Below are 25,819 nucleotides of genomic sequence, written 5' to 3' on the forward strand. Positions count from 1 at the left end.
CCTTTGAAAGGGTACTAGGAGGATTAACAACAGCTCAGGTGCACAGCAGGTGCTCAATACATAGCAGCTGTTGTCAAGACCATTTTCTGGGTTCTAGGGGCGCCTGGTGGCTCAGTCAGTTAAACATCTGACTCTTGATCTTGGCTCAGGTCATGATCTCATGGTTTGTGAGCTCGAGCCCCATATCCGGCTCTGCACTGACAGAACGGAGCTTGGGATTCTCTGTCTCCCTCTCTCTCTGCCCCTCCTCCTCTCTCGCTCTCTCTCTCAAAAATAAATAAACATTAAAAAAAAAAAAAGACCACTTTCTAGGTTCTGGAATGGCACCTCTTTCCCAGTGGAAACAGAGAACTGAGTGACCTGAAAAAGATTGAGGAGGTCCCCTGACCTTCACCATAGCTTCTCAAATTGCAGGCATCTGGAACAGGGCTGAACTTCTGGGTGCTAAATCACAGCCCACAGGCTCCCCACAGACACAAGAGACCCTTAGGAGGGTCTCAGAAAACTCCTTCCAAAACCAGGAACTCTCAGGGCGCCTGGGTGGCTCAGTTGGTTAAGTGTCCAACTTTGGCTCAGGTCATCATCTCACAGCTCATGAGTTCGAGCCCCACGTCAGGCTCTGCGCTGACAGCTCAGAGCCTGGAGCCTGCTTTGGATTCTGTGTCTCCCTCTCTCTCTGCCCTTCCCCCACGCTCTCTCTCTCCCTCTCTCTCTCAAGATAAATAAACATTAAAAAAATTTTAAAAACGCAGGAACTCTCTTGTGAATTCTAATATGTCGTAAAGGCTGCTATTTGTGAAATAACTCTTGCCTGTATGCTAGGAAAAGAAGATCACACTTTTTTAAATCCACTCAAGCCCTGCTCATCTAAAAACATTCCTTCTGACTGAACCCACAAGACAATTTCTGCAACATCAACTAACTGACCTTTGAGTAATGTCTTTCCTCTCTAGCCTTTTTGTGTCAGCTTTTGGAAGGGAGGCAGGAAGGGAGGAAGGGCATGGCTCCTCCTTTACCCACGGGATACTGAAGTGCAGGACATTCAAGACCAGGGTGTCTCAGCTGGCAACGTCACAGCTGAGACCAGGCAGTGGCCATACACACATGGCTCAGCCATCCCGTTGGCAGAGAGTGCCAGGAGCAGGGACAGGAGCCCAGAGCACAGGTTACAGGAGAGGACAGTGACACCAGGACCAGAGGAGCAAGCCTAACTCCAAATCACAGACACAGGGGAAAGATGGGCAGCGGCAAATGCACTATAGTCAGAAGATGCCAAGGCCAAGGACGTAGTGAAGTAGGAGGGTTCTGGGCTACTCCAGGTGCTGGTGAAGGTGGGACAAGATCTCAGGTGTCACAGATCTGACCTCCCCAGGCTGGATGGGCAGGCACAGAGCCAGACAGAGCAGCTCGAATGAGCAGGACGGCAGAGGGCTGGACTCAAGCATCCCTGCCCACCCGCAGCTCCAGCCCCCCTGCTTTAGCTCCCAGAGACCTGCAGTCCTTGCCTCCATCACACTCACTGCCGCATCACTATTGATTAGAGTGTCACACTGATGGCTATCTCTCCCCTTCGTGAGGCAGTTAAGCCCTGCACCTTCAGCCAACTGAAGTTTTGAATCAAACTCTTTTTCTCTAGCTCACGTTGACTCCCATCCCCAGCCGGACCTATCAGCTCTGGAGAGCAAAGACCACATCCTTTCGTTTCCTCACTGCCCCACTCCCTAGAGACTGGAAGGAGGCAGGCAGAGAAATACGTGTTCAGTGTTACAAACAAAAGATTAAAGATCAGACCCAAGAAAAGCCAGCACGAGTCAGGGCCCCGTGCGCAGACTTACAGGCATGGGCTTCACGAATGACACCTACTACGGATGGTGACCTGGGGAGCACGCTGTCCAAATAACTTGCTCTGGATTTTGTTCCCTCCCCAGCCTTATGCGTGCGCCTATCTTTTCATTTGCTGATAACAAGTCAGCCAGTCATCACATTGTTCCGACATACTGAGTGAGGCCCGATGGCCACTCACCGTATGACCCCTCAGCTTCCCCTTGGGAGAGTACAGAAGGGACCAGCCAATTCCATCCTCCTCCCTAGAAGGGAAGCCCCTTAAAGACAGCAGTGGATCTAAAAGGCCAGGGCAACAGAAGAGCCACTGCTAATCCTAGAGCTGGTGCTGACAGAGACCCAGGCACTGGCCCCCTAATCCTCACTTCCCCCCACGATGGAGGTCTGTTATGATCCACACCTCACAGATGAGGAAACAGGCTGGGGGGTTACACTGCTGGTCCACAGCCACATGACTAGAAGTGGCAGCCAGGGCACTTGACTCCAAAGCCCTCCCTGGCAACCCCCACGCCTTGGGCCTAAAAGTAGGATTCCCTTAGGAGGCATAGAGTGAGAAGCAGAGATCCCAGGAAAAACTGGAATCAGCAAGGGGGCGGGGGTGGGGAGGGGGTGAGTTTGATGCCTTGGGAACTACAGCAACAGCAAAGATGCCGGGTGGGAGTGGTTTCCTGCTGGGCAGCACTGAGGTCCTGGGTGGCAAAGGCCCCAGACTAGAAACCTGAGCAGAGGCAAATCCAGGAGGGGTGAACGAGGTACCCTAGCTGAGAAGCACCTTCCTTCAGCCTCTCTCCAGCTCTCACTGGACACTGCGCTCCAAAGCGCATCTAAACACCACCAAAGCGTCCTGCCTCCTGTTTCCAAAAACGGCAGTGACTAGAACCGGTTGGGGGTGGGTCTTCCTCTAAAAATGTTTCCTTTAGTCAATCTGACTTTGCCTGCCTGCTAAGAAAAGCATCTCATGAACGGACACGGCATGCCTGGGCTCAAGAAGGAACGGTGGCTGGACAGGCACTCCAGACTCCTGAGTGGGCTCCTAAATTTCTGGGGTCCTGGGGTGACCATGGAACTTAATGTTGGATGAGATTCTAGGGCTCACCAGCCTTGAGGTTTCAGCATCTGCATTTGGCATTAGTGATAAGGAATGGGGGGACACACTAATAAAACCATACTCTGAGAAAACAGCCCATCTCCTTCTCATATAAAAATAAAAACAAACCATCTCTGCTGGGCTTTTTATAAAGGGCTGACAGGCATGATTTGTTCCCCCTCAAGGGCTGCCAAGGCCACGAAATGAACAGAAAGGAGTGATGTTCCCGTGTTAACAGAGCCCCTAATTTCAAGGTTTGGAGGCACATTCTTGGTGTGTAAGAGGCAACACCGCATCCTCGGGGCACGGTGTGACATGCCTGGGGGCAGTGGCTTCATCACACAGGAGACATGTCACCGCAGTCCCTCCTGGGTGTGAGCTGATGTTCACAATGGGGACTGAGATTGGAACAGATTGAACAGGGCCAAGTCCTCCCTGTTAGAGTCAAAACAGATAACTGTCAAGGCCTATACCTCAACTGAGCCCAATGCACTCTGGGTTAAATGAGCTATAAAGATCCGCAGCCTTTAACCTGGGCCAAGTGGATGCCCGGGCACATAAGAGAAAAAGGAACCTTTTTGCTGGTTAAGCTCCAGTTCCCATGGCCAGCATAAAAAACCACCACATTTTTATTTTATTTCTTTAAAAATAATGTTTTGGGGCTCCTGGGTGGCTCAGTCGGTTAAGCGTCTGACTTCAGCTCAGGTCATGATCTCGAGGTTCTTGAGTTCAAGCCCTGTGTCAGGCTCTGTGCTGACAGTTCAGAGCCTGGAGCCTGCTTCAGATTCTGTGTCTTCCCCTCTCTCTGCCCCTACCCCATCCCCCTTGCACTCTGTCTCTCTCTCTCTCAAAAATAAATAAACATTAAAAAAATTTTTTTAATAATAATGTTTTTCTCCTCCTAAATAATAAAGGAAATTCTTTACAGCACCTCTCCAGGAAACATTAGATAATAACAGAACCACTTTGGAGAGAAGCATTGTTTTCACGGCTCACTTCCCTCTTGCTTGAAAGAACTCCAATATGTTTACTGTCCAGAATGAATTTCCAGAATGTCAGCCACCTTTGGTTGCCCAGTGATCTTTGTTTGGGGGGGGGGGGGAATCAAATTACAAACCGTCAAAATACCACTTTTGGAAAATTTTGTTCTGACAAATTCCAAGTATAGAATGCTAATAAGATGTGATTACTGGGTAATGGAAATGTAACTGTTTTCTTTTGTTTCCTTCATCTCCTTCTGTTAGAGGAACTAGAGCTTAACTATGGAAGAAAATATAAGCTCAGTGTTTCTTGATGGTTCATCACACACAGAATGTGGGCCAGAATCCCAAGCCCCATCACTGGCATCATCTTATTTAACTCCTGCTCAGCAATTTGAGATAAGTCTTTATTATGCTCTTTTCCCAGATGAGAAGACTGAGTCCATGCAAGATTAAGCACTGTGCCCAGTACTAGTAGGTAGTAACAGCAGGGCTGTTGGATTCCAGGGTCCAAACTCTCAACTTCCATGTTATACCTGGTCCCCAACTCTGGTGATGTCAGCAGCATCAGCACCTAGAAGTCCAAAGAGAAGTTGCACAAGGACTTCTCCACGCAAGGGCCTCTGGGTCACCTGTGACTTCAGAAAGGCACTCTTGACCTCTGCACGCACCCCTGCCATCAACAGATGGCGCTCACCAGCAAGGGCTGCACTCCTACAGGGCGCCCAGGGGACAGAGCCATTTGCAGTCTGCGGTCAATGTTCAAATGACCACAGCTTTCCCCCAGAGACAATGGAGGTCTCATACCGTGTCCAGCTGGCTGTGAAAGATGCTATTAAAAATCACTGATAAATGAGTTCCAGCCTTTGCTTACACAGTTTACTGTAAGGACCTATCAACACTGATTTCTTATCCTTTGTTTCCTATCAATGGAGTTGATGACTGTCCGAAATGGATTTGTTTTTTCCAGCTGCCTTAAAAGAAATAAGACATTCAAATGCCCAGGTGTAGTGACATTTCAATATACCTGAGACAGAAGATGAAGTGCGGGGAAGTTTATGTTTGAATAGCAGTATAATTGATATGGGCATTCGTTCCCATGAAATATGATTTTTCACTTCTATTAGTTTTCTTTCACATTCCTTTTCTTTTCTTTTCTTTCCTTTTTTTTTTTTTTTTTTCATTTCATGGGCACTGAGAGAGAAGCCAGAATACAAACTGACCATCAAATTCTCACAGCTTAAGCCCACCACCCTCTTGAGGAATCAGTCATCACAGAACCACCAGTCAAGCTCCAGCCAAGCCCCAGACCATGTCTAATTCATCCTGATATTCCTCAAGCCCAACAAGTCACTGTGCACAGCAGGCTTGTAATAAGTTTGTTGGGTGAATGAATCCATCCATCCATCCATCAAGAGAAGCTGGGTCCAGAGTCCCCACTGCCACACTGGGGAAAGTGACACTCAGAAGGAGGGCTGGCTCTCAGCCAGGCAGGAAGACTAGGGGACATCTCCAGAGCTCACGTCTCCAGGAAGGACCCCCCACCATGGGACCTTGTACGTACTCAGAAACCTAAGAGCAGTTGCTGCTTCGTAAACATCAACCAGGAATCTCAGTAAGGATTCGCACCCACAGCAGAACACCGAGGAGGGGTCCCAAAGCGATGTCCCTTTAATAAGGCTCTAGACCCACACCTGGGGCAGATGCCCCCCGCCTTTCTCTTCTTTCCTAAACATTATGAAGAGCAGAGCTGGTCATGCGCATAAATAAATAGATAAAAAATTCGTTTGCTGTTTTGTTTCCTAATAAAAGAATACTAACGTGACCAAAAATGGTTGCTCTGTGACAGACACAGAACTAAAACCTCCATCGATGAGCCATGATTCTGGACTCCGGGATGCCCCTGGTTGTTTGGGGAACACCATAAAAATTCAAATACCAACTGTTAAATGGCTTCCTCCAAAAGCCCCCAGGTAAAAACTGCCGCCCCCTTAGAGTTGACATGTCCAAATGATTCTCCTATAAACGATGGACAGAGTTATGGGGGCAGTGAATGAGAGCCCTGATGTCTGCCTCCTCTACAGCAGTGGCCTGGGACACGGGCCTTTGGCCCCCCTAGCCAGCTGGTGACTCCTGAGGGCCAGCCTGGGGTGCAAAGCCTCACAAGCGGGGTCTCTGCAGGGCCGCACCACCCCTCTACCACGCATGGAGAGGCCGCTCTTCCTTGGCACTCAGCCTGGGGCTCTGGCTTCTGTAGAGAACGCTCTCCCCTTCCGTGACCATCCTTCCCGAGGCCCTGCGGGCCATGAAACCCCAGCCGCCTTTTCCCCTTGCAGCCATCCCTCACCCTGGCCTCGTCCCTGGGAGCGGGAATATCTCTGGCATTGGCACCGGGGAGGGTGAAAGAGTGGCCCCTGTCTCCCTGCCAAGAGGGATGTCACCCCACCAGAATTTATGTGCCAGCTTTCCTTGTACCAGCTTTTCCCAGGTTACCTCCCCACCCATTACTACCCCATTAGTTGCCATGTGCTTTCCCCTCACTGTCACCAGCCCACACTGCCTCTTTGTTAGCCCGGGGCTCTCAGGCCGGCCCCTCCCCAGCCAGGGGCCTAGCTTGCACTCGCACTGTGAAATATTTCCTCCCTTGCTCCCGGGTCCCTCCCCCGCCTCCTCCCCACAGCCTTTAGTAAAACAAACCCACCAAAGGGCATTCTTGCTCTGTTTGCACAGCACGAGTGGGCCCCCGAGTTGCCTGGCGCCCCTCATCCTCCATGAACACACTTCCCCTCCTTATTGGTATTCAGTCAATACCTTCCTTTTCTGACCCTTCCCTGCTTGGCCCCTGAGATCTGCTGACAGAAGGGCCTTTGTTGAAGGAGCAGAGGGTGCAAACACCAGGGCTCTGAAGACAACACATGGACTTCAAAGGGGGAAATGAGTCACTGCTCATCAAACTGGGTGGGGGGCCGGCTCCCCGAAGCACCTCCAGGACCAGACTCTTCCTGAGGACAAACCTTCCGTGTCTTCTCACAGACCAACACCATTTCCAGAGCTATTTGTAGGTTTTCATTGTTCCAACTCTGACTACAAAACATGGGCCAGAACCCGAGGTCTGGTAAATATTTTGTTACACAATTCGCTGGAAGCGCTTTGCTGGAAAGGATGGCTTGCAGCACGGAGGCTCAGGCTAGGGGCCTTCCAGGTTCCCACCATCTGCCAGTTTCGTGTGTCTGCAAGCTGATTACCCACCCAAACACCATTCAGAGCAGGCCTCTCCTCTGCTTACTGTGGTCAGACAGCTCTCTATGGAAAAGCATCCGAGGCCACCAAACCCAGGGCTCCCCAGCATCTCGGGCACATAGTCCCAGAAGATAACAAATCCGCTCCCCCTTGAACTCTTCCGTGGATAAGCCAAACAGCAGAGCAGCCCTCCCCTCTGCAGCCAGCTCTCCAGGAAGCCTGCCTCATACAAAACAAAATCCACTTCCCCACCTTCCACCCACTGTACCCAGTTCTGCTTCTGGAACAAATCAGCTCTCTTGTTCTCATGACAGCCCTTCACATAGATTTGAAAATTGCTCTCAGAGTTCCTCTACATTTGTTCTCATCACACCAAATAGCCCCAGGCCCCTTGACCATATCTCACATGAAATGTTTTCCAGATTCTCTCAATGTTGGCCACCCTCCTCCAGAGCACATTTAGCATTCTCACCACAGCTGCCCACAACAAAGTACAGATTCGGGTACTGAACACTGTTCTCTGTATGTGCTCAAATCAGCACAGACAGAAACAGGCCTATCCCCTCCCCTGGAGAGGACACCTTGCCTCCATTAATTCAGCCTCCGACTACATTGCTCTGTCAGCCACCTTACCACCCTCAATTCATTCTCAACTTGAAACCACAGGCCCTTTTCCTAACAAGTGCCCCAAACCAGGTCTCCTCCAATCAGAGCTTTCAAAGTCATCTTCGTATTTATCAGTATTTAATTTCACCTCATTGATTCCAGTCTAGTTCATGGAATTCTTTTTCAATCTTCCGTCACCTTGGGTACAACGGCCATCCCTTTGCAGTCTTGTGCCACCTGTGAATCTGCTGAGCATCCCTTCTGTATGCTCATCCATTTCATTAATAAAAATGATAAACGCAGCAGGGTCCAGAGATGTTAATGACTTGTCTGTCCAAGGTGTCACAGCCAGATGGGGACAGAGCCAGATCCAGAACACAAGTGTCCTGGTTCTCAGTCTAGTGCTCATGTCTATGATCCTCTGCCAAAAAGTCCCAGAACCCCCTCAGACTGCTCTCTCCAGCCCTCTACCACCCCCATATCCTTACTGGTCTATCCAGGAGACCTTGATTATAGACAGGAAGGTCTGGTAAGGACTGGCTTTGTGGGAGGAAGATGGGGAAATTGCCCCCTACCTAAAGGATCCTTATTTGTTAAGTTATATGTTTCCTGAAGCTACAGCTCTATGCTTCAAGGGGGCCTCTAAGAAACCCACCCAACAAAGCAGTAGAAACGGGACTGGGAAGATAAGGAGTTCCTGGGATCAAAGCTGCCTGAGATAAATGGGTTAGAGCGAGAAAGCCTACAAAGATTCTGAGGATAACCCTGAACTTTAGAAAGAATCTATACAATGGACACTTAAAGATAGCCTCTTATAGACCAGTCTTGCATGGTCTCTTGAAGATAATGACGAGTTAAAGGATTGACCTAAACATACATCCTTTCTCTGAGTATAATTCTAGAGAGTAACACCAGGATCGCTGGGTGAACATGCCAGGAAAACAGGTCAAGTTTAGTATGAGAATTCCTAATGATCAGATCTCACCACAAGACCAGTTGTCCTGTGAACTCCCCATCCCCAAAGTGTTTAAGCAGAGGCTGGAGCAAATTACTTTTGTCCTATTTGAATCCAAAGATCTAAGTTTCTGTAGCCTCTTTCCTGCTGTGACAGATCCCTTGTGCTACAAAGTAAAAAGCCATCACCAGACTCCAAATAGCCAAAATACTTTTGAAAAAGAACAAAGTTGAAGAACTCATACTTCTTGATTTCAAAACATATCACAAAGCCACAGTAATCAAAGCAGTGTGATATTAGCATTAAGACAGGTACACAGACCAAAGGAATAGAATGGAGAGTCCAGAAATAAACCCTCAGCTGTACGGTCAAATGATCTTCAACAAGGGGGCCAAGACCATTCAATGGGGAAAGGACAGTCCCTTCATCAAATGGTATTTAGAAAACTGGACAGCCACATGCAAAAGAGTGAAGTCAGACACTTAGCTTTTCCTACATATAAAAATTAACTCAAAATGGATCAAAGACTTAAATGTAAGACCTAAAACTATAAAAGTCCTGGGGGTGGGGGTAGGGGGAAACAGGGAAAAAGTTTCCTGAGATTAGACATGAAAAGGATTTCTTCAATTTGACACCAATAGCACAGGCAACAAAAGCAAAAATAAACAAACAGGACTACATAAAACTTAAAAACTTCTGTGTACGTAAGGACACAATCGGTTGTGAGAAAAGACACATGGAATGGGAGAAAATATTTGTAAATCATATATCTGATAAAGGGTTAAATACCCAGATTACAGAAAGATGCTTCTCCAGCAATGACATACAAATGGCCAGCAAGCATATGGAAAGATAATCAACATCATTAGTCATCAACAAAATGAAAATCAAACCCACAATGATATATCTTCTCACACCCATTAGAATGGCAACTATTCAAAAACAAAAACCAAAACAAAAAGCCCAGAAAATAACAAGTGTTGGCAAACTGGTGCAGCCACTATAGAAAACAGTATGGAGGTTCCTCAAAAAACTAAAAATAGAACTACCCTATGGCCCAGAAACTGCACTACTAGGCATTTATCTAAGGGATACAAGTGTGCTGTTTCGAAGGGACACATGAACCCCCATGTTTATAGCAGCACTATCAACAATAGCCAAAGTATGGAAAGAGCCCAAATGTCCATCGATGGATGAATGGATAAAGAAAATGTGGTATATATGTGCAATGGAGTATTACTCGGCAATCAAAAAGAATGCAATCTTGCCATTTGCAACTACATGGATGCAACTGGAGGGTATTATGCTAAGTGAAGTTAGTCAGAAAAAGACAAAAAGCATATGACTTCACTCATATGAGGACTTCAAGAGACAAAACAGGTGAACATAAGGGAAGGGAAACAAAAATCATATAAAAACAGGGAGGGGAACAAAACAGAAGAGACTCTTAAATATGGAGAACAAACAGAGGGTTACTGGAGGGGTCTGGGGGGGGATGGGCTAAATGGGTAAGGGGCACTAAGGAATCTACTCCTGAAATCATCGTTGCACTATATGCTAACTAATTTAGATGTAAATTTAAAAAAATAAAATAAATTTTTTAAGTGAACATAGAACTACCCTGAAATCCAACAATCCCACTTCTGGGATATACTCAAAAGAATTGAAAGCAGGGTCTCAAAGAGGTATTTGTGCACCCATGTTCATAGCTGCACTATTAACAACAGCTGAGGGTGGAAGCAATCCAAGTGTCCATCAGCACACAAGTAGATAAACAAGATGTGATATATACATGGGATGGAATATTATTCAGCCTTAACAAGTTAGGAAATCCTGTCACATGCTGCAATGTGGACATAATGCCAAGTGAAATAACCCTTGGAGCGATGAGGAGTTGTTTAACGGGTATAGAGTTTCAGATTTGAAAGATGAAAAAGTTCTGGAGCTCTGTTTCATAACGACATAAACATACTTAACACCGCTGAAAGGTACACGTGAAAAAGATGGTAACCTTTATGTTACGTGTTTTCAGTCACAATCTTTTTTGAAAAGCTGTGCCTGACAAGAGGCAGGACAGTGTGGAACTGGGAAGGGCCAATGGAGCCTGGATTTCGATGAAGCAGAACCGAGCTACAGATACATCAGTGAAAGCTGAGGAGTCTTTTGGAATACTGATACCAATCCTCTACTCACATGTGACAACCTCTACCACCCCTGTGGACTTCTGATACCAAGTTGACCTCAAGTCCCAAAGTAATAAAACCATGCGTGTGTTCTAGGAAACCTTCTGATGCTAAGAGGCTCAGCATTATTAAAGTTAAGATCAGATTAAGCAGAGATCGATACCGGTCAAGAATTAACGACAAAGGTAACGCAGAGTCCAGCTGTTTATTTGCTTAAATCCTGCGTTATTATAGATCACAAATTTAAATATAATGAGTTATAATTCATGTTAATAGTCACACCAAGTTAATCTACTAAAGAGCCCTACATTATAGTCAACTCCCGGGGAATGCATTCAGAGAAAGCGGCTGCAGAAATCCTTCTTCCATTTGTATGAAGTCACTATCTCATTTCCAGTCTATAAAACCAAGAAAAGAGGCTGCATGGGTAAAACTCTCAGGTGACAAGCTGCCTGCCAAATGCAGAGTGAGCTGCGGCAAGAGGCGGCAGGAGGTAAGGAACTCTGGCCACACAAAGAAGACAGCGTCTCTTCGAGCAGGCCCCGCACTGAGCCAAGGAGACAGGCAAAAAGGCAATCGGGACCCTCACACTAGGCCTCGCCTGCAACCTCCCGCCAGGGCCGTGAGGAAAGGGGAGCCAGAGAAGCCCACAAGCCTGGGGCAACCCACAAAGACTTCTAGAATGGCAGTTTGTCCTCTACGTCCAAGTAATACAGCTGGACGGAGCATGCCTGCCCACCCTCTCCATTGCTTTCAGGATGATGGTTTGGGTGACAATGGTATTCACAGCAGTTGAACTGGGTGGTCTGTAGAAATCACCCCTGACTCTCACAACATCCCCCACCACATTTTACAGATGATGAGATAGACTCAGAGAGTTTAAGTAACTGGCCCAGAGTCCGACAGCTAATCACTACCAATGATCATGGGAGGAAAAGCGAGGACTCAATGCCCACGAGGCTAACTATAACCTGGAAGAGCTGGTCATGCTTCCCAGAGGTGCACTTCTTTGGAGGGCTTCTGGAGCTCCGATGGTGTGTGCCCGTAACTCCAAAACCCCGGGCAGGGAGGACCTAGGCCATGCTTCTGGTCACTAAGGTTTACTGTCCTCTGAAGGGAAGACAAGATGCAGTATACAGAATAATGCCCCCCAGAGATGCCCTTGTCCTAATCCCCTGGGACCTGTGAATGTTACCTTACGTGGAAAAAGGGGTTTGACAGACGTGGTTATGTTACAAATCTTGACACGGGGAGGCTCTCCTGGATTATCCAGGTGGAACCAGTATAATCACAAGGGACCTTATGAGGGAAAGGAGGAGGCAGGAGAGACAGGAGATGTGACAGCTGACACAGAAGTCAGAGAGGGGCAGGTGGATGGCTCAGTCGGTTAGGCATCTGACTCTTGGTGTTGGCTCATGTCATGACCTCATGATTCATGAGTCTGAGCCCCTATTGGGCTCCACGCTGACAGCGTAGAGCCTGCTTGGGACTCTCTCTCTCTTTGCCCTTCCCCTGCTTATGCACTCTCTCTCTCAAAATAAATAAATAAACTTTAAAAAAAGAAGAAGTTGGAGAGAATGATGTAGCCACAGGCCAAGAAATGTGATTGACCTCTAAAAGCTGGAAAAGAAAAGTAATAGATTCTCCCCTGAGCCTCCAGAAGAAACACAAGTCTGCCGACACCTGGATTTTAGCCTCATGAGACCCATTTCAGACTTCTGACCTCCAGAGCTGTAGGATAACACATCTGTGTTGTTTTAAGCCACTGAGTTTGTGATCATTTGTCCCAGCAGCAGGAGGAAACAAATACAGACCGTAAGGCTACAGCTGCCAGCAGCTGCGCCCACATCCCCACACAGAGTCCCAGCCAGGTGAGGAAAATCCAGCCAGTCAATGTCCTTAAAGGCAAAAATGGTTCCAGGTCCATTAAACTGACAGGCAGGGTGCATGGGTGGCTCAGTCAGTTAAGCATCTGGTTCTTGATTTTGGCTCCGGTCATGATTTCATGGTTTGTGGGATCGAGCCCCACGTCAGGCTCAGCGCTGACAGTGCAGAGCCTGCTTGGGATGCTCTGTCTCCCTCTCTCTCTCTGCCCCTTCTCTCACTTGCTCACTCTCTCTCTGTCTCTCTCAAAATAAACAAACAATTTTTAAAAAGACTTAAAAAAAACTGACCAAGCAGTATGGGGAAATGGAGTACATGCTCTTTACCAGCTCAGGGGAGTCAGCAAACTTTAGCCAATCTCAAGTTGCCTCTTTAAGATGTGAAAAAATATACCATATACCAACTCCAAGAGTTTTTCTAAGAAGTTTTTTGCAAAGTGTTAAGTGGTCTAAGAATATACGGTGTTAATTTTATGGTGCCTATTTTTCATAAAAGACAAGCATTTCCTTTCAGGTTAGTGCCCATCTTTTTACAAGGGCTGGTCAGGAACAGTTCTGCTCCGAAAGATCCAACCCCTCCCTCCCTAGCCAGAGTCCAGTCTCTTACCCAGAGTCCACATGAGGGTTGGCTCATGCCAGGTCACCTGTCAGGTAGAGACTTGCATCTCTTTAGCAAAGGTCTGGAGCCCACAGAATTATGAGGGAAAAGAGCCAGATTTGGGAGAGACTTGGGATGGGTTTATCAGCTCCCTACCTCTTCTTTACCCACCCCACTCCAAGGCTCCCGACAAGAGCAGGAGACCAGAGCTGTTCTGTGACAAAGACTGAGTTTCTGCCAAGAAGCTCCATCCATATTAACACTGGGGCCAAAGCTAGAACGATCATGGAGAACAGCCAGGCGTTCCTTGCCCTACAGCATGGGGATGGGAGGTCGGGTGCAGGAACGGGTCCAAATGTGTAAGGCAATGGTTCCCAGCCACTTCACCAAAAGAGTGCCCTTTGGTCACACTCCCCAAACATTTGAAAAGTATGGGCCATTAAAATATCTCTATTAATAATATATCTTCCCATATTTTTTTAAAATTTTATTTGAGAGAGAGAGAACACAAGTGAGGGAGACAGACAGAGGGAAAGAGAAAGGAGAATCCCAAACGGGCTCCACGCTCAACGTGAGCCAGACCCAGGGCTCAATCCCATGACCCCGAGATCATGACCTGAGCTGAAATCAAGAGTCGGACACTCAACCGAATGAGCCACCCAGGAGCACCTATCTTTCCAAATTTTTATTATTAATCAAGAGCCAATTAATCAACTGCCAGTCAGGGCTTCTCTTTAGCAGAAGATAGCCAGTGCTACACCAAATGCTGCCCACACTGCAAAGAGCTTAAAGGAACCCCTGGTTTCTTCTTTGAGCTTCTCAAGCCCTGTGGACACCTGGCCGGAATCCCAAGTAAGAAACAGAACCACTTAAGCCACAGAATTAAGTATAGGGGAGGGTCTCATCAGGAGATGCAGGGTCCTGGCCCATCCTAATAAAAAATGGAGTCAGTCAAACCCTGCCATGCATCCCCTGGGTTCAGCCTCTTTCCGATTCATGTCTGTCTCCACCAGCTAAAAGGTCCATGTTTCCTTCTTGATCTTGATTACCTCCTGACTCAAGTTTTCATGGCCTCCCAGGCATGAGAGGCAGCAGGGGCTCCCTAGAACTACCTTCCACACCCCATTTCAAGCAGAGGGGTATGCCTGCCTGCTTCTACAGAGACTCCATCTAGTCCACCCTCAATAGATTTTACTTCTACAAACCATCAGTCCTTGAACAACTAGCTTCATATTTCTGGGCCACAGGTCAAAGTCAACCACGGGTCAAGTACAACAGGGGTCAGTGGGCAAGTGCTGAGTCCATCAAATCCATGAAGCTGGGGCCCAACACACAAGCTCAAAGCCCCAAGCCCAGAAATTACAGAAGGGAGGGAGGAAGTCCTGGGCTCCTCACAAAGAGCAGAAGCTGTTCACTCTCCTCCCACAGGCTTTGGGACAATGCCCGCCACCTGAAAGACACGGCTTACCGGCCCTGCTAAGCCCACTCGTGCTGGGGAAATGAGGATGGGTAGCCTGATCACTGCCTCATCTGGTAGGAGAAGCAGGAAAAGGAGTCATGAAGAACGTCGGGGGCTTGGACAGAGATACAAGCAACTGTACCTGATGGAAACAAAATGCGGTCTAGCCACACATGGGGATACGACTCAGTCATAAGAAAGAATGAGATTTGGATGGACCTTAAAAACACCACGCTAAGTGAAGTAAGACAGTCCCAGAAGCCAAATATTGTATGACTCCACATGTATGACACACTTAGGATCGGCGAATTCATAGGGATGGAAAGTCAAAGAGAGGCCACCAGAGCTGGGAGAGAGGCAGGAATGGGGAGTTATTGTTTAACGGGTGCCGAGCTTCTGCTGGGCACAATGACGAAGTTTGGGGCATTGACAATAGTGATGGCTGCCTGACATGTGTGTGCAGTTAATGCCACTGAACTGCACACTTACAAGTGGTTAAAGTGATAAGTATGTTTATTTTAACACACACACACACACACACACACACACACACACACACACACATTTCAGGCCAGCCAAGGATAGACATACACTCATCCATCCTTGTGTCATGGGATGGAGACCCACAGGAGGGGAGGGGGCTCTGGTTGAGGGAGTGGGGTATTCAGGAAAGATGACTTTTACCCTCTGCTCAGTCACTCTGCTCGTAAGTACCCTCTGTGGCCCCCTCTGCCCATCATCCATTCCAGACTCCTCGTTCTAGGAAACAGAGACCGTCTATACCTTCTGGGCCGAGATCCATACAACACTCTAGAATTATGGGGCCCCTGCTCATAGGACAACTGCACCCTCTCCATCCACCCGTGTCTCCCACATCCTTCAACACATGACTCGAAACTTCTCACCTTCCCAGAAGACTCCTGAGCAATCTCTTTCCTCTTCCTGTTTCTCTATTTTTTATCATGAAAGGCAGTATAGCAGAGAGGGTTAGAGCCTGACCTGCGTTCAAAGCCTGGATTTGCCAACAAATACCCGTGTGACCAATGACTTCACCCCTCCATGCCTCAATTCTCCCCACTGTAAAACAGGATAATAATTGCAAAGGACTGTTAACAATTAAAATGAGAAAATCCACATAAAGTGTTTGGTGCACAGGTGCTTAACAAATGGTAATTACAATTATTCTAACAATTATATATAGCTTTGGTATTAAACTGCATTTTTTGAAAATATTTGAATGACAGCTCAAGCATTTTTAAATGTCTTAATTAAAAAAAAAATCCCTATCTCTTACTTTTCTTTAACGGCAGCACAAAATTATTTATATAATTTCTGAAATGGCTTTAAAAAAAATCCTTCCTCCCCTAAAAGTTATTCATAATCGCTCCCCTCCTATGTGTACTCCTCTCTGTTCAGAATCCTCTTGATGCTTATGAATTCAGCTTGTCCCATACTGATTTTTGTAATGCTGTAGGAGAGGACTTTTCATTCCTTTGAGCCACAAAACGTCCCCAGCAGAGCGCTCTGCCTTTGCTGGGCTTTCTCCTGGGGGGCGACCTGTCCACTGCTCTTCCCTCCAGCCCTCCCCCAGGCGCTGGCCAGCTGCATTTGTGAAGGCCCATGTGGTTCTGAGGCAGCAGGGTCAGAGCCAGGGGCCAGTGCTGTGTTTAGGACATTCAACCATGCTGGGCGCATCAGCCCTCTCTGGCACTCAGGATGTCAATCTCGGGCTGGCTGCCCTCTGCTGCAGAGGCTCCCGGCCAGCCCAGTGGGACGCTTGCCTTTTTCACTTGAGCCTTGACAGCAGGCACAGATGTAATGATTGGAAAGCACTTTGAGAATTCAGAGTGCTCTGTAATTGCTAACTCATAATCCCCAAATTGTTCTCTGTGTGGCCGCAGGAGGTAAAGCGTCTGCCCTTGGGAGGGTCTTTGTTAGCGTGGCTCCCACACCAGAACCAGGCCGGGCGGAGGCAAAGGGGGGTTCTGATCGTAGAGGGGTACCTATCTAAGACTCATCAAAGTGTGCTGAGAGGAAGGCTTCTCAAAGTGTGAACCAGATAAGGAGGGGATGATAATAATTCAGATTCTTGGGCCCTCCCACATCTACAGACTCGGGATCTCTGATGATAATGCTCTGATGATAATCTGCATTTTAATAAACTCCCCTAGACAACTCTCATTCACGCTAATTAGAGTACTAATGGTTTAGAGGTAGAGTACTAATGGTTTGGGTCAGAAGGACCTGGATTTGAGTCAGCTATGATCCCTATTGCCAGAGCTCAGCAAGTGACCTGACACTAGACCCACAAGATCTAGGTATTCCGGAAAAGAAAAAGAAAAAAAAAAACAATTTTTTTTAAGAGTTTCAAGGTCAAATCAGTTTGGCCAATGCAACACCCCACACGTCCCCCAGGGGCTTTATAATGCACATAAGCAGATTAAAGGGGCTGACCCAGTACTTCCCAAACTGTCTAACCAAGGAAGTTTCTTTCCATCATTACTGCCAGAAACATCTCACAGACTTAGTATCTCATGAGACAAAGCTCATGAAGGTCCTTCCTGGGAAAAGTGAAGTCTAGGGAGTAAGGAATAGAATCTTAAGGCAGAGGTTCTGGCAAGAAGGAGGCCCTAGCCAGCGTGGGGCAGCCACAGCAGCCCCATCCCTCATGCACCAGGGTCCTTGGCGGCAAGGCTGGTTCAGTCCCGCAGATCTGCTGCCCGGAGTGGACGTGTCACAACGGCGAGGTCACCTTCCTGTTTCGGGTAATTTCCCTTGGAGGCAAGACAGATCCATTTTTAACAGCTCTTCATTTCAGCAGAGAATGCCCTCCCGCCTCTGATGGGGGCTGGGGACCAGGACTGGAAGGGAGGCTTTGTTCTTCTGACCAGTGCTGACAGTTTAATTAAACCCAGCTCCAGACGGGGTCGGCAGGGTCAGGCATTCTTCAACAGGGCTCCTGCAGAATATCACATCCACGCCTCTCCAGCCACCAGGGCTCTGTTAATGAGCTATCCTGGTCCTTACAGCAGGGATATAAATAAGGGGAAATAAATGCCCTGGGCTGCCCTTAATCACCCATCCCCACCCCTTCCAGGTCCAGCAGAGACACAAAAGGTTGATCTTGTCCGGAGACATATTAGTTGCAAGGCTAAAAAGAATCCCAGAGTAACTGGGTTTCCAGAAGTGGCTTCTGGATGAACAAGAAAAAGCAAGCAGCGAGAGGGGGTGTTGTAAGGCAGCACAGCGGACCCCTCCCTGAATCTGGGAGGACAGAGGCACAGAGACTGACACCCACTGTGCTCCACACCCAAACACGAATGGAGAGTGAGTTTTGCTGATGTAAGAGGAGCCATCAGGTTCAAACAGGTCTGACCCCTGTGTGCATCCATGAAACATCTCCACATTCTCTAGTGATTGACTGTCAGGTGAGGAAGCTAACCCCAAATCCAGGTAACCTGCTACCAGGGTATGACCACCTTGGCAAGAGACAGGGCTCCAGCTAGTGAAGCATCTGCCTCTACCCACTCCGTCCTGCTGTTGGTCAGAGGCTGGCAGATTGCTCTCAAAAAGCAGTGATGACAGACCCTCCCCTCCTGGAGAGACAGTGCCTACCCGTCTGTCTACACAGCCCACTGCAAGTGTCCTCAGCGCTGAGGACAGCACTTGGCCTACAGGAGGCCCTCGGTAACTGTTGGATGAATGGGTGGGTGGGTGGATGGGTAGGTTTATGGGTGGATTGGTAGACAGGGAAGTAGAAGGAGAATGAGTGGGGGGCTGGATGGGGAGGATTGATGGGTAAATGAATGGAAGAGTGGATGGGCAGGCAGATGGATTAGGTGGGTGGAAGTGTGTTCGGTGGGTGGAGATGGGAGGATGGGAGCTGTGGTACAGGGTACAGAGACAGATGGGCAGATGGGTAAGTTGACTGGTGAGTCGGTAGATAGGTAAGCAGGAGTGCATCAAGTCAGAGGTGGATAGGGGGCAGGTATATGACAGGTTGATGGGGCTGAGGGGATAGGTAGGTGGTGGGAAGATGGGTAGGTGGATAGGTGCAGGAGGTGAATGGGTGGTAAGTAGGAGGTGGATGGGTAAGGGGCGGTGGAAGGATGATATGGAAGGATGAGCTGTAGCATCAGAGAGACCAGGGTTCAAATTTGGCTCAGCCCCCTGGGCAGGTCACAAACCCTCTGAGCTTGCATTCCTTCATCTGTAAAATGGGGGAAATGCTGACATCAGAGATGTTCTGATGATGAAATCAGATAATGTTTGTGGGTTGCCCCCCTGATCCTGGCCCAGAATAACCTTCCATTTGTTCTAACCATTGCTGTAACAACTGCGGTCCCTGAGACCTTCTGTGACCGTCCTGGGAGCCCCAGGCAGTGAGAGGACGTCACAGGATGGGCACTCTTCTGCAGAGCCGCTGACTCCCTCTAATGTGGACAAGGAGTGTGGGTGGGCGCCCTCTTCTAAAGAGGTGGTGGGGTGGGGGTGCTGAGCAGGAACTCAGAGCCCACTCTCAGTGGGGGCATCCCCAAGGAAGCAGAGAGTGCACAGGTGACTGCAGGGTACTAACAAACATTTCTGGAGCAACATCACCTACTTGCTCCATGCTTGTTCAGGACAGTACCCAAGAGCACAAAAGCCAGATTCCCTTGTCAATTCCTGAGCCTGCACAGTGACTGACCCAGGTCACACCCCAGCCTCTGCCTACAGAGCCCTTCTGCTGGCGAGCACACCTCCGTGGCTCCCTCCGTGGCCCCTAGGGGTGCCTCCATAGGTGCACCTTGTGAAAAACAGCCTCTCGTGAAAAAAAATGTTAAACCTGTTGGGGGAGGTCCCTGCAAAGCAAGAGGATGGCTCTGCGTTACGACAGATGAGGACAAATCACCAGCAGAGGACAAAGGCTCAAGTGTAGGGTCAACTTAGAGGCTGTAGTGCCACCTCCAAAGCAATCCCTACGTAGAATCGCCTAACATTTCCTGAGCATCTACCACAGGCCACAAAGTTTACAGCTGACACGAGAGTGGGTTACACCTCTCTCCAATCCCCACAACAGCCTGTGAGGTAGACGGTATTATCTTTATCTGATAAAAGAGCAAAACGGTGCTCGATGGGGTTACAGGAAGTCCTCCAACATCACATACCTAGCACTCACTGTAACTCAGACCACAGAAGCTTGTCATCGTTTATAAAAGCGGGGAGGTCTCCTACCATAGAAATTACACATGCTTCTTTTCAGAATATCTGGGAAATAAATAGAGAAAAGGAAAAAAGTCGCCCAGAGACCACCCCTGTTGGCAGTTTGCAGTCTGTTTCTGTGCTTTCTTTAGAGTGATTTCTTTAGTGGTTATATTGTCAGTACAATTTTGCATCCTGACTTTTGATAACACAAACAGTTATCTGCATTGCTTTACATAAAGACCACTTTTGGTGATATAAATATCTCATCAAATAGATACACCAGAATTTGTTTAACTGCTCCCTCAACACTGGACACTTTGGTTATTTCTATATTCAATATTCTATATTTCAATAGAGGAATAGTCTGTATTTCAAATTCTAATTAACGCTGCAGTGAACATGTTTGCACCCATGTATTATTACTTCCTTGGGCTCGATCCCGAAATGTGAGCTTCAGGACCTTCAAAGGCCCGGTGTCTAATTCCAACCCGATCACCTCACTGCCCTGTGGTCCAAGCCAAGTCACCGCCTGGGCCTCAGGTCCCGCGTAAGGAACGAGATGGACAGACCAACCCAACTCAGGGGGAGATATTACTGAAGAATAGCCAGGAACAGGAACCCTGCAGCCACATCGACAACATCAACATAAATGTGGGCTGCAGCATCAAAGTGTGCCAGTCACTTTGTGATCACACCTTACCCTACGTATTTGGTCTCTCTCAAACCTGTTTTCATGCCTAGTTAGCATAATGGCCTCTGCTGAAAGTCCATGATTTGCTCCCGGTGAAAAGGATTAGCAATGGATCCCTTAAAGCAGAGGGGAGGTCAACAGGTGAGAGACCAGAAACGCCAGGCCCTGCCTCCCCTCTCTCCCTGGCTCTTAAGGGAATGTGGTCCCCCTCCAGGTCCTGGAGGAGGAGCGGGCTCCATGGTAAGACTACACCGGGTGATCCCACAAACCCCAACACAGCTCCTTGGCCTGGGGATGATCTCATGACCAGTCATGAGGTCATGAGGTGAGCCAATCAGATTCTTTCCCCAGAAATCTGGAGTTAGAACCTGAGACCTGGGCATTAACTCCAAAGTCAGAAGAAGCAGGAGGGGAGTCGGCACTGTGGCTAACCAAAGTCATGGTGGAACTGAGATGTTGTCCATAAGCCCATAATAAGTAGATATTCAGAAAGAACTAGAAACACCCTTCACATCTCAGTCCTGGTCCCAGCTCTACTTCACTTCCTGTCCTGGGGAAACTGAGTCTGCTGGTTGTCCCCTTCAAGTACCCCACCACACCCTTACCGTCACCAGCGTGCAGGAGTTCCTATTTCTGGAGCCGAGAGTGCCCAAGTGCTGCTTGGACAGACCAAGTGGACTGGGAGAGTTAACAGAGGTGTTTTGCAATGCCAGATGTTCAAGTCAATAGACAGGGTGGAGGTGGGACAAAGAATGTTAGCAAATAAATCTCTAAGCACTTGCTCCTCACTGTTCCCTAGAACAGCAACAAAGGTAAAAAGCTCAGTGAGGCCACACGCCACAAACAACCAGATCAACCAAAGGGTTTGTTTAACCATTTCCCTCAGAATGTGTACTTTTGAGATGGCCTGAATTGGAGGGGCACCATGCTGCACTAAACCAAGTTGGGCCCAGTCATGAACTCAAGTCCTGGGCTGACCTAAGGGGGAAAATGCACAGGAGCTCTCCTCAAAGTCCTGATGGCTGGCACACCTGTGCTTACAGATGAGCTTAAGAAATATTCTAGAGGAGAGCTAGAGAAAGCAGTCCCCCTCCACCCGGGTCTGGCTATGCTCCTGGATAAGAAACATCTCCTCCCAAGAGTTAGGGACCCATTGCCTAAAAAGAAAAAGCAGCAGGCACTGGGAAAGGTTCTGGCTCTAGAGCCTGGAAATATTCCCCAAAGAGCCACCAAGCCTTCGATCGGGAGGGCCCATCTCCTGGAAGTCCTTCTGTTCACTGCTGACTGGTCCCCTCCCCAAGGCAGCCAGCCCTAGGCCACTGGGGTAAGAACATCCAATGTTTCTGGAGGCCACTGCCTCCAGCTCCCAGCCCTATAGGGTGCCAAGAGCACGAGTCAGGCAGACTCCTGTCCCCTTCAATGGCTTTTCCACTCCTTGAGTGGCGCTCCTTGTGCCAGCCTTTTGTTTATAAAACTCAGCTATTTAATATTTGTTAAGGCATAGAAGTGCTTTTCTCCAGTAAAACATGAAGAGCACTGGGTGGGGAGTCCAAAGGGGCTTCAGTACTGACCCTGAGGAGGTCGCTTTACCCCTCCAACTTTGACTTTTTCCTGACTTTCAACAGCAATAAAACCATGACACTCTGTTCACCTCGCAGGGTCACAGGTCTCAGACGAGACACAGGAGCACCAGCTTCACTGCAGGGCCATTCACTCACCAACATTGCCCAGAGCACAACGGACATCGGCTGCAGGCCTGGATGCTTTACGTGCACGATCTCAGCTCAGCCTCCTGATAGCCCAACAGCGTACCGGTAAGAAAAGCAGGCCCCAGGAAGTTAGACCATCTGGCGTTACACCTTGAAAAATCCAGGACGACCTGACCCTTGATTTTCTCCTCCAGGCTACCTTCCCATTCCACCAGGGATCCAAGCTCTCTAGACACAGGCCAAGAAGGCAGCCACATGGACCACACTGTGTCACCACTGTCAGGAGGGGAGCCCACGGACAGGCAGGACACCAATAAAAGGCACCGGGGCACCTGGTAAAAGGTAGACCCAAGAGTTGGAGAAAGACCCCTGTGGAGCCATCCTATCCCCTTCAGCCCCAAGAGCTGGTGGAAGGCTATGGCCAAAGATGTCAAAATATGAATAGGGTTAGAAGTAATCTCAAGCAAAAGGCGGGAAGTTTGTGAATTTAGATTCATATGAGGGGATCTTGGGTATTTTAAAATAAATGAGAGATGGAAACAACCTAAGTGTCCATCAACAGATGAATGGATAAAGATGTGATATATATATAACGGAATACTATTCAACCATGAAAAAGAATAAAATCCTGCCATTTGTAACAATATGGATGGACCTTGAGGGATTTTGCTAAGTGAGATAAACCATAGAGAGAAAGACAAGTACTCCACGGTATCACTCATATGTTGAATCTAAAAAAAAAAAAAAAAAAAGTCAAATTCATAGAAACAGAAAATGGCAAATGGCAAAGTGGTTGCTGGGGGTGGGGGAAAATAGGAAGAGGTAGATCACAAGATATGAACTTTCAGCTATAAGATGAATAAGGTCTGGGGTGACTGGGTGGCTCAGTGGGTTAAGCGTCCAACTCTTGATTTCAGCTCAGTTCATGATCTCACGGTTCGTGGGTTCGAGCCCCACGTCAGGCTCTGCAGTGGCAGTGAGGAGCCTGCTTGGGATTCTCTCTCTCTCTCCTTCTCTCTCTCTCTCTGCCCCTCCCTGACTTGCTCTCTAAATAAATAAATAAAATGTTTCATAACATAAGTGAGAGAGGGTCAAAGCAGGTGCCCAGAGCTCAACGGCAAGCACGCACTAGACACATACTCTGAACGCTGGTCAGTGGAAGACAGTGGGTCAGGATGGCCGAGGGGAAGGGAAGCCGAGCAGACAGATAATGCTGGGAGCATGAGGGCAGACTTTTGCAAGGTGAAGAGGGCTTGGGGAAAGCGAAAAGAAAAGTACAGGAGGACACCAAGGGAAAAGATGTTCGGGATGAATTTTTGCAGAGGCGGAGCTGTGATAAGACCTGCGAGAGCCAGCTTCTAGAAAGGACAGCACAGAGAAAACAGGAGCTGCTGGAGCCAGGACAGGGCAAGGCCAGCACCTGCCCGTGACCAGTAACAGCACAGAACTCAGGTTAAAGCACAGGTTAGGGAGATGTTAGGGCGGACGCATCTGCTGGGAAGGACCATGCACCTTCAGCAGCTAAGTAAAGTGCCCACCGTGTATGCCCAGCCTGGAATGAAAGCACCAACCCACCAAGTGACGGGGGACTGAAGAAGGCCCGGCTCAAGCCCAGGGGTGGTGAAGACCAGCAGAAGGGGTCATCACTGAGGGTCACTATGGAGATCCTCCAGGCCAGAAGGAGGAAGAAACGGGAAATGACCATAGAGACCATTTGGACAGCTCAAAGACAAAAACTTGAAGGCAGGTTCAATGACACAGGCTAATCAAGAGCTTTGGAAATCGTGACAGACGTGGAAAGAACCGGCTGTGCTTAATCCAAACTCCAAGTCACACCCATCAGCACTCAGGCAGCCCTAGGGTGCCGTCTCCCACCCAGCCCCTGCCCCTCAGTCTTGTCTAAGTCACTTGCTGCCTCTTCCTCCACCTCGGTGCTGCCTATAAACTTCTTCAGGGAAGACCAGCAGCCTCACTTCCTCACATGGTGCTCTGTTGGCCATGCAGGTCCCAACCATATTGTTAATGACAACTGAAAGAACTCAAAAACCTCCCAACCTAAAATTCAAAATCCCTACAGCCCTTCCAAAATCTAACAAGAGGGGCACCTGGGTGGCTCAGGCGGTTGAATGTTCGGCTCTTGGTTTCAGCTCAAGTAACAATCCCGCTGGTTCATAGTTCAAGTCATGGGCTTGACGGGCTCTATGCTCTATGCTGACGGTGCAGAGCCTGCTTGGGATTCTCTCTCTCTGCCTCTCCCTTGTTCACACACGCTCTCTCTCTCTTGCTCTCTCTCCCTCAAAAAATTAATAAGTAAACATTTTTAAAAATCTAACAAGAGGACACAGTTGTTGTAGATACTTACGGAAAGCAAAGTGAAGGAAAACATAAATTGTTGGAACACAGATTTGGGGCTCAAAGTTAACAAAATGTTTCTAATACGCAGATCTGTGCAATAATGCAACTGACTGTGGAGGTGGTGAACTCTCCATCATTAGAGGTAGCCAAGCAAAGACTGAAGGACCACAGGCTAAGGAGCTGCAGAAGAGATTCCTTAGATGATCTCTAAGGTCCTCTCCAACCCAAGATCCCAAAAAAGAAGCAAATGCTAGAACAATTTACAGACACATTTAGCACATCACAGAGTAGCAGAATTAGCCACTACCCTTTAAACTTGGAAGAAGTACATTTACAGCAGATAGAAGCCATGGTTACTAAGTTTCCAGACCTCATTACCCGATCTGAAAATATAAATAGGTCCAAGAAGGGCTTAGTTGAATGAATAAATATTCGACCCAAGGCAGGTTACCAAAGGCTGAGACAGATGCGCAAAGACAGTGCTCCCTATAAAGCCTGGCATCACAGCTGACGAGAATGTCCACTCCCAGAACATTCTCACATCCACACTGTCAGAGGCAGCACACAGAACTGAATGAGTCGTGGATTCTGCAAGTGCTCACCAGACAGAAATGCCCCCACGCAGCACCTTCCTACAGAAAGGGCCTGGCTTTTGATGCCCCGTGCAACTCCTGACAGGTGAAGAGCAGGAGGTCACCGTCATGGGAAGTTCTGGGTCCCCCTGACCAGACACTGCCCCTCCCACAGGGTGAGGGACTAGACCACAGACAGAGTTTTGGCCACAGTGTCACTCACAGCCTCGACAGAGCCTGGTTATTCTGGAACAGCAGTTCTGGCAAACTGTGCAGCTGGTTCCGGTTCAGTCGTCTGAAAAAGAGAAGAAAGGAAGAGTTGGAAGTTGCCTAAGAGTTCCAGGAAATCCAAAGACTTTTCAGAAGGCACTGGACTCAGAGTGAGAGGGCACAGGGTTCCAATTTTAACAAAGTCACTGTGTAACCCCAGGGAAATTACCTCCTCCGGGCCTCAGTTTCTTCATCTATAAAGTGG

At 48.3% G+C, this 25,819-nt stretch overlaps 1 protein-coding gene across 1 annotated transcript in view; it reads right to left on the bottom strand.

Moving 5' to 3' along the window:
* SLIT1 (slit guidance ligand 1) overlaps positions 1 to 25,819 on the bottom strand; it is a 167,561-nt gene that overhangs the window by 114,137 nt on the left and 27,605 nt on the right. Inside the window, exon 4 of the mRNA XM_047073230.1 lies at positions 25,568 to 25,639. Within this exon, the coding sequence (XP_046929186.1) occupies positions 25,568 to 25,639 (72 nt within the window). The remainder of the gene's footprint in view (positions 1 to 25,567; positions 25,640 to 25,819) is intronic.

This window comes from Lynx rufus, unplaced genomic scaffold, assembly GCF_022079265.1.
Source record: "Lynx rufus isolate CCGP_SWC_20201006 ecotype Redwood Valley unplaced genomic scaffold, mLynRuf1.p SCAF_11, whole genome shotgun sequence".
NCBI lineage: Eukaryota > Metazoa > Chordata > Mammalia > Carnivora > Felidae > Lynx > Lynx rufus.